This window comes from Alligator sinensis, unplaced genomic scaffold, assembly GCF_000455745.1.
Source record: "Alligator sinensis unplaced genomic scaffold, ASM45574v1 scaffold354_1, whole genome shotgun sequence".
Classification (NCBI taxonomy): Eukaryota; Metazoa; Chordata; order Crocodylia; family Alligatoridae; genus Alligator; species Alligator sinensis.
This window is the reverse complement of record NW_005842200.1, coordinates 960,365-972,740: the sequence shown is the minus strand read 5'-3', so window position 1 is coordinate 972,740 and position 12,376 is coordinate 960,365. Positions and strand designations below refer to the sequence as shown.

The 12,376-nt window shown below is 45.2% G+C and overlaps 2 protein-coding genes across 2 annotated transcripts in view; both read right to left on the bottom strand.

Moving 5' to 3' along the window:
• ING2 (inhibitor of growth family member 2) overlaps positions 1-3,095 on the bottom strand; it is a 24,008-nt gene extending 20,913 nt beyond the window's left edge. Inside the window, exon 1 of the mRNA XM_006026620.1 lies at positions 2,966-3,095. Within this exon, the coding sequence (XP_006026682.1) occupies positions 2,966-3,095 (130 nt within the window). The remainder of the gene's footprint in view (positions 1-2,965) is intronic.
• Positions 3,096-10,600: 7,505 nt separating this feature from the next.
• Positions 10,601-12,376, bottom strand: part of CDKN2AIP (CDKN2A interacting protein) — a 7,324-nt gene continuing 5,548 nt past the window's right edge. Inside the window, exon 5 of the mRNA XM_025207590.1 lies at positions 10,601-12,376. This exon is cut by the window's right edge and continues 2 nt beyond it. Coding sequence (XP_025063375.1) covers positions 11,589-12,376 — 788 coding nt within the window. The 3' untranslated portion in view covers positions 10,601-11,588.

The following is a 12,376-nucleotide window of genomic DNA, read 5'->3' as shown; positions in this document are numbered from 1 at the left end:
TGTTCCGTCTCTGTGTGTGTGTGTGTGTGTGTGTGTGTGTGTGTGTGTGTGTGTGTGTGTGTGTGTGTGTGTAGAAGGACCAGCCCCAAGGTTTATGATTTAACTCATTACACTGTTTCAATCCACCTAATAAACCAGAATTTTATGGATCCTGAGTTGGACATTTGTAGCCAACACTCTGATACCATTTGGATTCAGAGATTTGGCCACTGAATCAGGCCGAATCTCCGCCGAATTGAATCAGGGACTGAAGCTTTGCACAACCCTACTGTACGGGCCAGGACCTGTGCAGGCAGAGCCTGAGCTCAGGGCTGAGTGCGCAGACCCAGTCCAGCCCAGCCCAGCCCATCCTATGCAGGGGGTCAATACCCCTCCTATGCCTACTCTGGACCCACCCGTACCAGCCACGATGAGTGGTGTAGGCCAGGCATAAACTGCTGCTGGGCACAGGAAAAAAGTGGGACCTGATGGCAGACATGGATGCCTCCCCCTTGCCACTGGCTGGCCATTCTCATTGCTGCTGTCTGGAACCTGTGCTAGGGCTGCCCTGCAGCTCCTCCCTGCCACCAGTACTGCCTCTTGACCACCCCAGGCCCCTGCCTCCAGTGGTGCAGCAGCAGCAGCAGGTAGCAGCTGCAGGAGCTGCCCACTGCCAGTTCCTATGCCCAGTAGCAGCTCCTGCCCAGCTGCTGCTGCTACTGCTCACCATATCTCAGGCAAGCAGGTCTGGAATGAATGCTACAGGGACCTTGACCCCCTTCTGCCCAGGGCCAGACAGAAGCTGCTGCTGCACAGCAGAAAAAGTGGGACCTGGTGCCAGCTGCAGCTTTCTCCCCCTTGCCACTTTCTCACTGCAGCTGCCTAGAGCCCTCACCAGGGCTCTCCTCTCCACTGCCACCACCAGGGCCACCCTGGGCCTCTGCACCTGGCATATCAGATGCAATTCTGAGTCAAATATGTTCCTTTTCCTGTCATGAGAAACCTTCATAAAAATTAATTTTATCCTAGAAAAACCTAAAGATCTGTCACTGGATTAAAATATGACTGCAAATATGAAACTAATGGGGGAAATGAGCTTAAATGATGGAAAATCTGTTTCAAGGGAAACCTAGTAAATAGAAACTTTTATAATAGCAGCAACTAACAAAGTCATCTAGATGGCACACAAAGTAATAGGGTTGTCCATCACATATAATTAGATATCATATATGAAACATTTTATGGATAAATATATTTACATGGCAAACAGAGATAGAAAAACCTGAGTACAAAACATTTCTATTAAGTAGCTTTTATTACCCATTTTGCAGATAGGGAAACTGAGACAGAGATCTTCAGGACTTGTCCAATATTAAGACAGCCAGTATCAAAAGTTATATCAGAATATCTCCAACCTACCTGGTCCCTGACCTCTGCTGTTAGTTCCAGTTCTCAGATCCCTTGATTATCTCATTCTAAATTCTCAGGCCACTAGACTATTTCGTTCTAAATTAATTTCAAGACTGTAAGTTAGCTTGTATTTATACTTGTCTCTCTCTGCTTCAACATGGTTGAACGATTCCAACTATTACAACCTGCAAGTAAAAGGATTTGTGTTGCACATTTAAAGAAAAACCAGTCGAAACTATGCATATACTATAGTTCAGCCCTTCAGTGTCTATAACCTGAATCAGATACAAGGCTTAAGTGCTAATAATTCCAGACTGTAGCTTCACCTGTTTATTCACTTTACTCCAAATAATTTTCTAGATAGAGAAAAAGCTGCTTCCTCCAATAAACTAGGCATGAACCAAAGCATGAAATATTAGCTTTATACAGCCTGATATATCTGATGAAACTAGGACACTGGGGATTTCATTACAGTTTCTCTGAAAAAAACAACTTCACAGACCTATGCCATCCCTTGATGGCTTTTTTATAGATTGTTCTTTGATAATGTTCCCTTTCTTCTTTTTTTAAAATTTTGTTTTATCCTAGCTTAGCTTGCTATGGCTGTTTAGCATAAACATTGACAGAAGGGAAGAAAAAGGTAAAATAAGAACAACTGTGAAGTGAACAATGGTGAACTTCCAGGTAGTAACAAAATGACTGTTCCAGGTGACTGTTTTTGAAGCCAACAACCCACAACTCAGAGAGGCCCCAGAGCAGGGCTCAGAAACTATCAGTGTGTGATCATATGCTGTGCTGGCACTTCTCTGAAGATATGTTGTTATCTAGCAAGTGTTTTAAATCTCTAGCTAGTATAGTTGAGGTGAAAACTTTCAAAATGTAAACTGAGTATAAGCAAGGTATGGATGAGTTTGTAGACAGCCTGAAAGAGGAGCTCGTAAGGTGTGCCAACAGTCCAGAGTACACACATCCTGGCTTTGTGCATGGCAGCTTGTGTGCCAAACCCACTTGTGAGCAACTGTATTGTAGAGCTGAACATGACCATTCCCATGCTGTCACGTTCTCAACAGGGCTGCAGTTAGATTTGCTCCTGTATCTACCTTTCTAATCAGCACATCTGTAGTCAGACCTCAAGCCATTAGAGTCATGCTAACACCTACCTTGTTCTGTGTTACCAAGCCAAATTTGTCTTTCATTTCTGAGATTTGGGCACAGACGCTGCTTCCATTATTCTCGCAACTAGTCCCTTAAAGTCAGCAAGCCTAGATCCTACTTCTATTTATTTGTATGCATCAGGTGCACAAGATGTGGATGTCTCATTGGCCTGCTGCAGTGATTTCCTCCTAATGGTCCTGATTCTTTGAGCTCACTGGGTGCGCCTACACATGACCATACGTCACCATAGCAATGTGCTACGGTGATGCAGCGTCTGCGGGCAAAAGCCATGATGCCACAGTCACGTCACCATAGTAATGCACTCCCTTGTTATAGCGTGTTGCTACAGCATAGCAGCTAAAAAAACTGTGCATCAGGTGCATGGCACAGTATGGGCTGTTACTGCACTGTCATTTAGTACTTCCAAAAGGAAGTAACAAAGGTGCTGTAGGAACACGGGTAGATACGTCCACTGAAAACTGTTTCATCCATCCAATTCGTACATCATCAGCTTGCTGAAGCAAAGCTCCCATTGGCTCCAGGCGTGTCATACTTGTGCTATCCTTTTCTTTGCAATGTATTTAAATGGCTGGATGTTAGGCACCTGAGGAGTCCCTAATTCGTTATAATTAGATAGGGCAAGGTTCACAGCTGGTCAGACCAGTTAACCCTGACATGATTAGGTCTTTCACCAACTTCCCAACAGCCAAGTTTCTTCCTGCGCCGACATGCACGAGTGACTTAATGTGAACCCATCTGGTTCCACCGCCCTTCCCCTTCCAATGTCCTAAGAGAATTTCTCTTATGTCGAGAATGTCACCTCGTATCGTTGTCTTCAGATATTCCCAGCTTTCTTGTGCATTTTAACTGCCCTCTTACGGGAAGAGGCAGCAGCAATGCTGTAAATACTGGCCAAAAGAGGAGAAAGGAAGGTGAGGTCTCCACAAAAGGCCAGGCGTTCTGAGAGTGAGCCCCGTTGTGTTGGTGCGGTCGAGCGGCACCACCTGCGTTCCTATGGGACTGACGGGCGCCTTGTCCCAGCTCCCCGCTCCGCCCGAAGGCGTCTTGGCGGTGTGTTACGCGGAGCCGGAGGGACAGGTTACAGCGCGCCGGAGCGCGCGGCACTCTCTGCCCGGGGTCCGGGGACTTTCCCCTAGGCGGGCACGCGGCCCGAGAGGAACTAACGTCCTCAGCACGTGGCCTAGAAAGCAGGTCTTCAGAACGCCCGGAGTACTCTAGTGCTCCGCCACTTTATATACCTCGCGCTTGCTCCACACTTTCGTGTCACGGTAAGGTAGCCGGCCAGTGAAGCCTTTGGAGTTCTGCTAGACTGGAGTTCTGAATACGGCTCAAAGCTTCCTCCGGGCGGCCACGGGTACTCGCCCCTGGAAGCCCTCTTACGAGGCGCTGCCTGTGAGAGAAAACCATTTACCCAGAGGTCCTTCTGCAGATATTATGCAAATAAAGACCGCCGTGACTCCTCCTCCTCCTGTGCGGGCGGGGGTGGCAAATGCTGCCGGCCCCCTGAATAGCCCGAGGAAGCCCTGGGGTGGGGGCATGGGGGCAGCTACAGGGAGTCTCTGGAGGGACCGACGGCTTGAAGTTGCAGCAAACTCCATTTAGCCTGGACAGCAGGGGAACGTCGGTGTTAGAGCAGGGACGTTTAGAGTGGGACAGGCTGCCCGGAGAAGCTGCAGGCTCCATCACTGGAGGTGCTTTAAGGAGAGGCTGGGCAGCCCCTGGCTGGGGATGATTCGCCCAGCGCTACCTGTGTTCTTCCGTGGCAGACAAGGCTCCTTGGGTAAATCCCGTATCTTTTATTAGAGCAACTCAAATAGCTGGAAAAAATATTATTTGCAAGCTGGCTCCCCCTCCTCTCCTTTCCGCTCCATGTGCCAGGGTGTTTTAGGTCTTCCTCAGAGGCACTGGGTGTTGGCGACAGGCAGAGCTGGGGACTTGGAAGGGGGTGTGCCACTGCTCCTGCTGGGACCAGAGCCGCAAGGTCAGCGCGATCATCACACTTGGCATAAGGAAGAAATTTTACCCCGTGGCCAGATTCGTATGGACTGTGAGGGGTTTTGCCTTCCTCTATAAGAGGGGATGTGGCCCCCTTCCTAGGATCTCTTGATGTTAACAACCTTTGCAGAAGGAGGATGTTGTCTGCCATGGGACCCCTGCTTTACCTGTGGCAGGCTAGGGTGTTGGGTCTTGTGCTTATGTCAGGGTTGATGGAGTAGCTTTGCCTGGGTTTGTATAGGATGGTTTTAATAGGGCTGATTTTTGCCTCGGGCAGGGGTTTGGACTAGATCAAGGGTGCTCAACCTCCAGCCTGTAGATTCTGGCCTGCAGGGCTCCCCTTGGGCTGGATAACTTGGCGGTGTGGTAGCAGTGGCAATACTACCATCCCTCCCTGATGCCAAATTCCCAAGCTCTACAGGGCAACACTGGGGCCAGGCCAAGCCCCTTCTCTGCCTCCCACCCTCCCTGCATGGCTGGATTAGGGTTGAGCTACTCCCCTTTCCTTCCCCCCACACCACCAGATCAGGGTCAGGTCATGCCCCCTTCCATCCCCCACACCAATGGATGGGGACCAGGCCACACCTTCCCCCATAGGGCCCACCAAGGCACTGAGCACTGTCCATCTAGCCCAAGGGGGAAAAATGTTGGGCACCATAGGAGATACCTTCCAGCCCCGCAGCTCTATGATTCTGTGAACTAGACACTAAGGACTAGACGGAGCTTAGTGCAAGGCACTGAGAAGAGTTTTGGTACCTTCTATCACTGACTGACATAAGTGCAACTGGTGGCACCTTCCCAAACAGAAGTCAAACTCCAGGAATGACAGGAGAGGGGTTGATGATCTCATAATCATTTTTTCATATTTAACTACAGTGGACTGTTGTCAAGGCTTCCACCTAAAATACTACCTGGGTTGAAATCCAGTAGAGTTCTAGGACTAGGTATGGACTTTAAATTTGTGGACAGAACTCAGATAGGCATAGTGATGGGATCAGTAATACGCAGTTAGAGAAACAAGAGGAGCTGCATAGCAGGTAACCAGTATTCAGATCAACTATTTTGTATCTTTATAGCTGTGCCCACTATATATGGATACCCCCAATCTCTGCTGTGGTTTCATCTTGTCCTTGTGTTTTGGGACATCTGCATTTTTAACTGCTTAGCCCCACAAGATAGTTTCTCATAAGGCACCTCGATAATGAAGTAGGCGTTTGTGATTTTAAAAACTGCAAAATTATATTTATAAATGTTATAAAGTGGACCAAAGAAAAATGAGTAAAAGCTAGCAAATACATCATATACCCACAAGAGCTGTCCACAGTCCTACTTTTAATGGTATTGGAAGAATACAAAGGATTCTAAATGTTCAGATATATTTGCTCTTGGAGGAAGGTATAAGCATTCACATACGTTATTTTTATATATACAGTTTATCTTCACATTATTTACCTGAGTCTTTTGAGATACCTTTCAATTATTCAAAGCCTACAAAGAAAGGGGTTTTAAAATCCCAGTAGATTTTGTAGAGTAAAACATCAACAAAGCATGTGCTAACATGTTTAAAAAGTTTATTTTGATGATATGCACACTGTTGAGCGTGTACAAATGTAGAGGTAGACATGACTCCGGGGACCTTGCATCTTCAGGTCTAGGACGTTATAGGCTTGTTTCAAATATAGCAGAAGCACAAAGTTCAGGGTACAAATGTGTTTTACAAGAAGACATGAGGGGCACAGCGGGAAGGACTGAATTACTTTTGCAACTCTGTAAGTGTACACAACCCATGTATAGTCCATCCATTATTCACTCCTACTAGTGCCACATCACAGATCTTAGTAGAATAGACTGATTAAAAAATAACAGCTTTAGCCGTGGACCTGGGAAGCTATTTTGTTGTATTAACAGTGGATGTTCACACTTTTTCAAGAGACTCTACTTGTGCTTGTAGGAAATTGTGATGACAATTGTTAGAAAAATCCAGCTGTTTATTTGAAAGCAAGCAAACTAAAATATTGTTACATCAAAGCTCAAATTCACAAAGGACTGTATATGATCTAGTAGAGCAGTGCTCAGCCTAAACTCCACAGGCTGGATATGGTCCACAATCTGCTTTCTGAGACACCTAAAGTTGTTAAATGGTTTAAAGATAAGTCTCCTTTCCCTTTTCCCATCCTCAGTTTTTTTATATTTTAAAGTTGGACAGCAGCCTTGTCTTTTCCCATCTTCAGCCATTGCCATTTGATCTTACATGTGGTCCCACAACCATGAAAGCAATAATATTGATTTTAGGCATGAAGGAAATACATTAATCTATGGGGCTTCCCAGTGGTCTGGGCATTTGGTGGTGGGAAAGAGGTAGCAGCGTTAATTGCCCTTGATTGGCATTAACAGCATCAACTGTGTTACTGTTCTTTGGAAGCCAGGGCACTGCCACTGCTCCCCCATCACCAAATCTCTGGACCTGTGGGGAACTCCACAGGATGGATGACATGGCCCTGTGTGCCAGATCATGCTGGCATGCAGGGCTGGGCTGTGGCCTGCACATGGGGTTGCTTCACAGCTGGATCCAGCATATGGGGTCAGACTGGTGTACGAGGGTGCTCTGTAGCTGGTTTTGCACTCATAGACTAACAACTGTATGCCATCCATCTAGCACATGGGACCAAACGGTTTGAGAGCACCACTACTCCAGAATTTGATCAGTGAACTGGCAGATTAAAAGGATTTCATTCCAGGATGTATTGCTACACGAATTTGGAAAATTCATTTAGCCTACATGCCTTAATTTTCTTCTCCACAGAAGGAGTTTACCCACCTTTCTAAAGTCCTTTTGTGCCCTCTGATGAAAGACATCTACAAGCACAAATGACTTTAGATGTGAAGTAATGTATCATGGAAACTTGCATCAGAAGTGATAGAAATAGCCAGGTCATAGATTTTCAGAGTAGATGGAAAATAGAAATTCTACACTTTAACGTGAGACCCTAACAAGCATGGCATTTATGTAGTAGTTAACCATATACTAATAAGAGGAACAAGCTTTTTCTTTCATTAACTATAATAATATGTAATTGCTACTGGATGGAAGAAAACCAAGCAAGACACCAATGTCTCTCACGTGATCAATAAAATACTTTAAATTAGAGAAGCAGAAATTTAGAGATACAAATGTAACTTCCCATCTATTCATTAATAAGCTATTCCTCAAAATAGCTTCTCATATATCAGTTTCTTATATGTAAAATAAAAGTGCAAGATTCAAAGTCTGCCTATGTCCTTAAACTAACACAGCTACAACCTATACCCAAGATTTAAAGTAGTTAACAAAAAAATGAATTAAGAAAAAGACAAAACAAAAACCCAGTGCATTTCTGCCCTTGTAATTCATCAAAGCCCAAGCCTGGACATATTCTGAAAGGTTGTAAAGTCTTATTTAGGCAGGCTTTCAGCTGGCAAGGTTTGTAGTACTGTCTACGGAGCTTATTTTATGATACACCATTTTAACACCTTTATAATCCATCTAGTTCATACTGTAAGCCACTTAGAGCCTCTTCTAGGGAAGGCAGCACAGGCACCTAATAAATAAATAAATAATCCTCTTTTCTTTGATTGCAGCTGCCTTGAGTTCCTTCATCAACTTAATTAGCAGTTTGCCATTACTAATGGAACAATAATATCACTACATACATTTAGGTGTTTTAAGTGCCTTCACTGGAAATATGAGTAATTTCAAATTATATTCTTTATTTTCACCACATTTTTGCAGTCAGATCACAGTTTCTGCAGTCCTCAATCCCTGGTGTATGGCATGGTTTAGAGTACTTTTTATTAACCATTCACATTTAACTGTGTTTATTTAAGGTTCCAACAAAGCTTAACTATCAAGCCACAACTTCCCTGCAACCTGGTAGAGATTAGGAGAAAAATTCAAAGAATGTTATAATTTGCCTAAGTTACAAGAAACAGTACCCACAAGTTGCTGACTCCATGACAAGTTCTGTTCAGTGAGCACAACTTTCTTCCATGACCAGTTAGCAAAAGCATTGACTCACCCTCTTCTGCTGTAGAGAGGTAGTTAGCTGTGTTGTCTGAAGTCAAGCAGAAGGCAGGGCTTGTAGACTAACCCACTCAGAACAAATCTGAATGATTCTTCAAGGTGTCACTCTGCCCTGCCTTCTGCCTTTCCTGTTGCAAATGATCAAACACAGTAGGAATTCAGAGGGGTCTCCCCATTCCTTATTTCATGCCCCAACCACTGTGTTATTGGCAAAATGTGCAGCACACACTCTGCTGCCACCAGTGTTTCTTTCACCCTGAGAGATATCCAGCCTACTAAGTGTTATCAGCCAGGCCCCGCAGGCATGATTATCAGGTGAGCACCTATTCTGAGAAGTCTACCTGATCTTAGGCATAAACTAGGGCTCTGAGCAGTTTAACAGCATCAAGACATGGACAGAATTAGTACTGTCTACCAAGAGTTTTTAGGTGCCATGTGATTACACAGCAGATGTGCAAGGACTTTGAGGATCTCTGATCCACATTAAGCCAATATTTGGATTTAGGCCAGACTCACTGTGACTTTGTAACAGGGATGGGCAAAATATGGTCCATGGGCCACATCTGGCCCAGTAACTGCCTGAATCCAGCCTGCAGCTGCCCCCAAAGTGCTCCACGAGGCCAAGCTTCTGCTCCTGCCAGGGCAGCCCGCACTCCTGCCAGCCTGGGCCCCAGTGCAGCTTCTGGCAGGGCTGTTCCCAATCCTGCTGCAGCTAACCAGACACTGCTCTGCTCCCCTCAACTCCAGTGGCAACTGCCCAGCTGAAGCTTCCCACTAGCCCGCTTGGAGCAGTGCACTGGGAACAAGAGTGGGAGGAGTTTCCACTGGAGGTGAGGGGAGCAGAGCATCACCCAAGTGGCTGCAGCTGCACTGGGAACAGCCCCACTAGAGGCTGTGTAGGCTGGCCAGCATCTGCTGTTCTGCTCCCCTTGCTTCCAGCTGTGATTGCTCCGGGAGGGCAGGGGGGAAGCTTCGGCTGAGTGGCTGCTGCCCAGTGCCTAGAGCTCCAGCTCTAGCTCCCAACTGCCTTGCACACCTCCTGCCCACCCAGAGATGAAAGGCCACCTATGGGCGGTCAGAGCAGGTGGAAGGCAGCCAGGGCCTAGCCCCTGGCCAACATGTGCAGCTTCCAGTGGGGCTGTTCTCTATGTGGCTGCAGCAACCTGGATACTGCTCTGCTCCCCTCACCTCCCAGTGAGAGCGTAAGCCCGGCCAGCTGCAGCCCCACCAGGAACAGCCTCACCAGAAGCTGTGTGCTAGCTGGGGCCTGGACAGGCAAGTGCAGGTGGGAGCAGGACATGGGCTGGGACACAGGGTTTGGCCCCATGCAGAGTGCTACAGAGGCACCCACTGACCTGCTGAGCTCTGCTACACATGCCATCAATCTCCCCCTCCCCTCACCACCAACTGGCTACCAGGCAGTGTTCCCCCCCACCCTGTGCAGGGAGCAAATCATGCCAGTCTCACTCCTGAACACTGCTGCTCCTCGTGCACCCAAAGCCCAATAGGGAGCTTTGGCGAGTTGTTGAGGGGTGGTGACCCAGCCTGCAACAGCTCATCAAAACTCCTTATGTGGCCCTCGGGCCCAAATAATTGCCCACCCCTGCTTTATAAAACATAAACACCTCAAGTCCAATATTAGCTGCCATAGAGAGATTCTCTGAACCCCATAGTTCAGTCCTGAAGTACCTAGCTGACAGTAGATCTATCAACCAAGAAGTACCTTCTTATAAAATGGTGCTAGTTATTTAAATTGTGTAATGCATCTGAGATGAAAGACTGTGAGAGATATTTTTTACTATCTAATATTGTAACAAATGTATAAAGATTCATATTCTCCCTAGCTTTGCTTGAAACTACCTAAAAATCATTGATCATGGAACCAAAGCAAAGTTTGTGATGTGTCAGCTTCTTTAGAAACTTCTCTGCTCAAGAAAAAGTGCTTTTTATCCCCCAACTATTTAATTTATATCACAAGAGTAGGATTAGTGTGCATTCCTTTATTAGAAAATGCTTTCTGAGTTTTACATCTGTATCACCTCAATAAAACTATACAGAATGAGCAACTAGTACTTCTGGGATTATATCCTGAAACCCCTCACACTGAAGCTAGTGTACGTTTCTTTTAAAAAAGTGTTACCAACAATTATCAAAATGGTCAAAATGCTTAACAGCTAAAACAAAACAGTAGAAGAGGGCATCTCAGAAGATTGTTTTAGTAGCAGTCATAAAATATGCGTAATATAGAAAACCATGTTTACTTGGAAAAAACAGTGTAAATGGTATTTCACAAAATCTCAAATTAAATCTGCTTAGAGTTTTCATAGCTGAAGTCACCTTGGTGATTGTTTACTGATAATCTGCTAGTATAATAATGTTAAATAGAATCTGCATATCATTTTATAATTAGATTTAAAATGTTACAACTTTTCATAAAAATAGTCCAACAACTATTTTCTTTCCTTTCAAGAGGGACAGCGAGCATTATGGGCAACATACATGTATTTCAAACAAAATGATTAAACTCTAGTTGAAATTTTTAACAACTTTTGACCATTCAAGTGCTATGGTCTCTCTATATACACATTCCTATGCAGCTAAAAAAAGATGTCGTATACAACTGAGCACACAGCCACCAAACTGTAAGATTACAAAATTCTCAGACTATAAACAGCAAATTGTACCTTACTTATTTAATTAAAAATAGAAGACTTAGACTATTTAGCAAATAAAACAGCACACTAGTGTGCTATATGTTAAGGCATATCTTTAAATGCGCACTTTTCATCTCTAACAAATTATTTACAATTGCTACCAAGTGAAAGGAACAATATAACTGTTCTGCATAACCGAGAAAGAAATACAAAATCTCTGGAAGCCTACATTTTGAGTACAAAATTAACCTTCAGTTCTTATGTTGGAATACTATACATGGTATAAACAGTGATTTCCCCCTCCCCCCACCGCCCTACAGAATCTCCTGAGGATTTCTTAGAGCTGGAGGTAAGTTTGAAGGTTTTGCTTCTTCATCAAGTAGTACCAAATCTTCAATGTCTCTTCCTCTGTACTTTCTTTTGCAGATCTTTACAATGACTTTTTTCTTCAGGAATAATTTCAAAGCTTCCCTTGAAGCAACTGCTTTGGCATTTTCCTGACTTTTTCCACATCCAGTACCCAAATAGACAGATTTGCACCTCAGTTCGCAAACTACATTTTCCTGAGTGCTCTTATTTTGAGGCAAGTCTGCAAGTTCCTTCAGTGGAACAAAAGCAACATCTAAGGTAGCTTTTACAGACTGAATGGACGAGTTCAGGAGTTCTGCATGATTCACATTAGGACTAAAGCCTCCAACAGCAACCAATTTCCAGGCTACAGCTTTGTACAATCTATTAAAAAAAGGTTGTCTTTCCTTTGCATCTTCACTGGTTAAAGGCTTACGCAGTACTTTAGCAGAACTTTCGCTTGCTTGTGACCCGGCCTTGGAAGCCAAAAGTGAAGCGCTTGCCTGGGATCCACTCTTGGAAGCCAAGAATGAACCGCTTGCCTGTGACCCGCTCTTGGAAGCCAACAGCATTGGAATGCTCACCTGTGAACTGGTCTTAGAAGCCAACAGCATTGGTGTGCTTGCCTGTGACCCACTCTTGGAAGCCAATGGCGCTGGAGCACTTTGTGAAATGCCCTTGGAAGCCACAGGTGCCGGAGCACTTGCCTGGGGACCGCCCTTGGAAGCCACAGGTGCTGGCGCGCTCGCCTGGG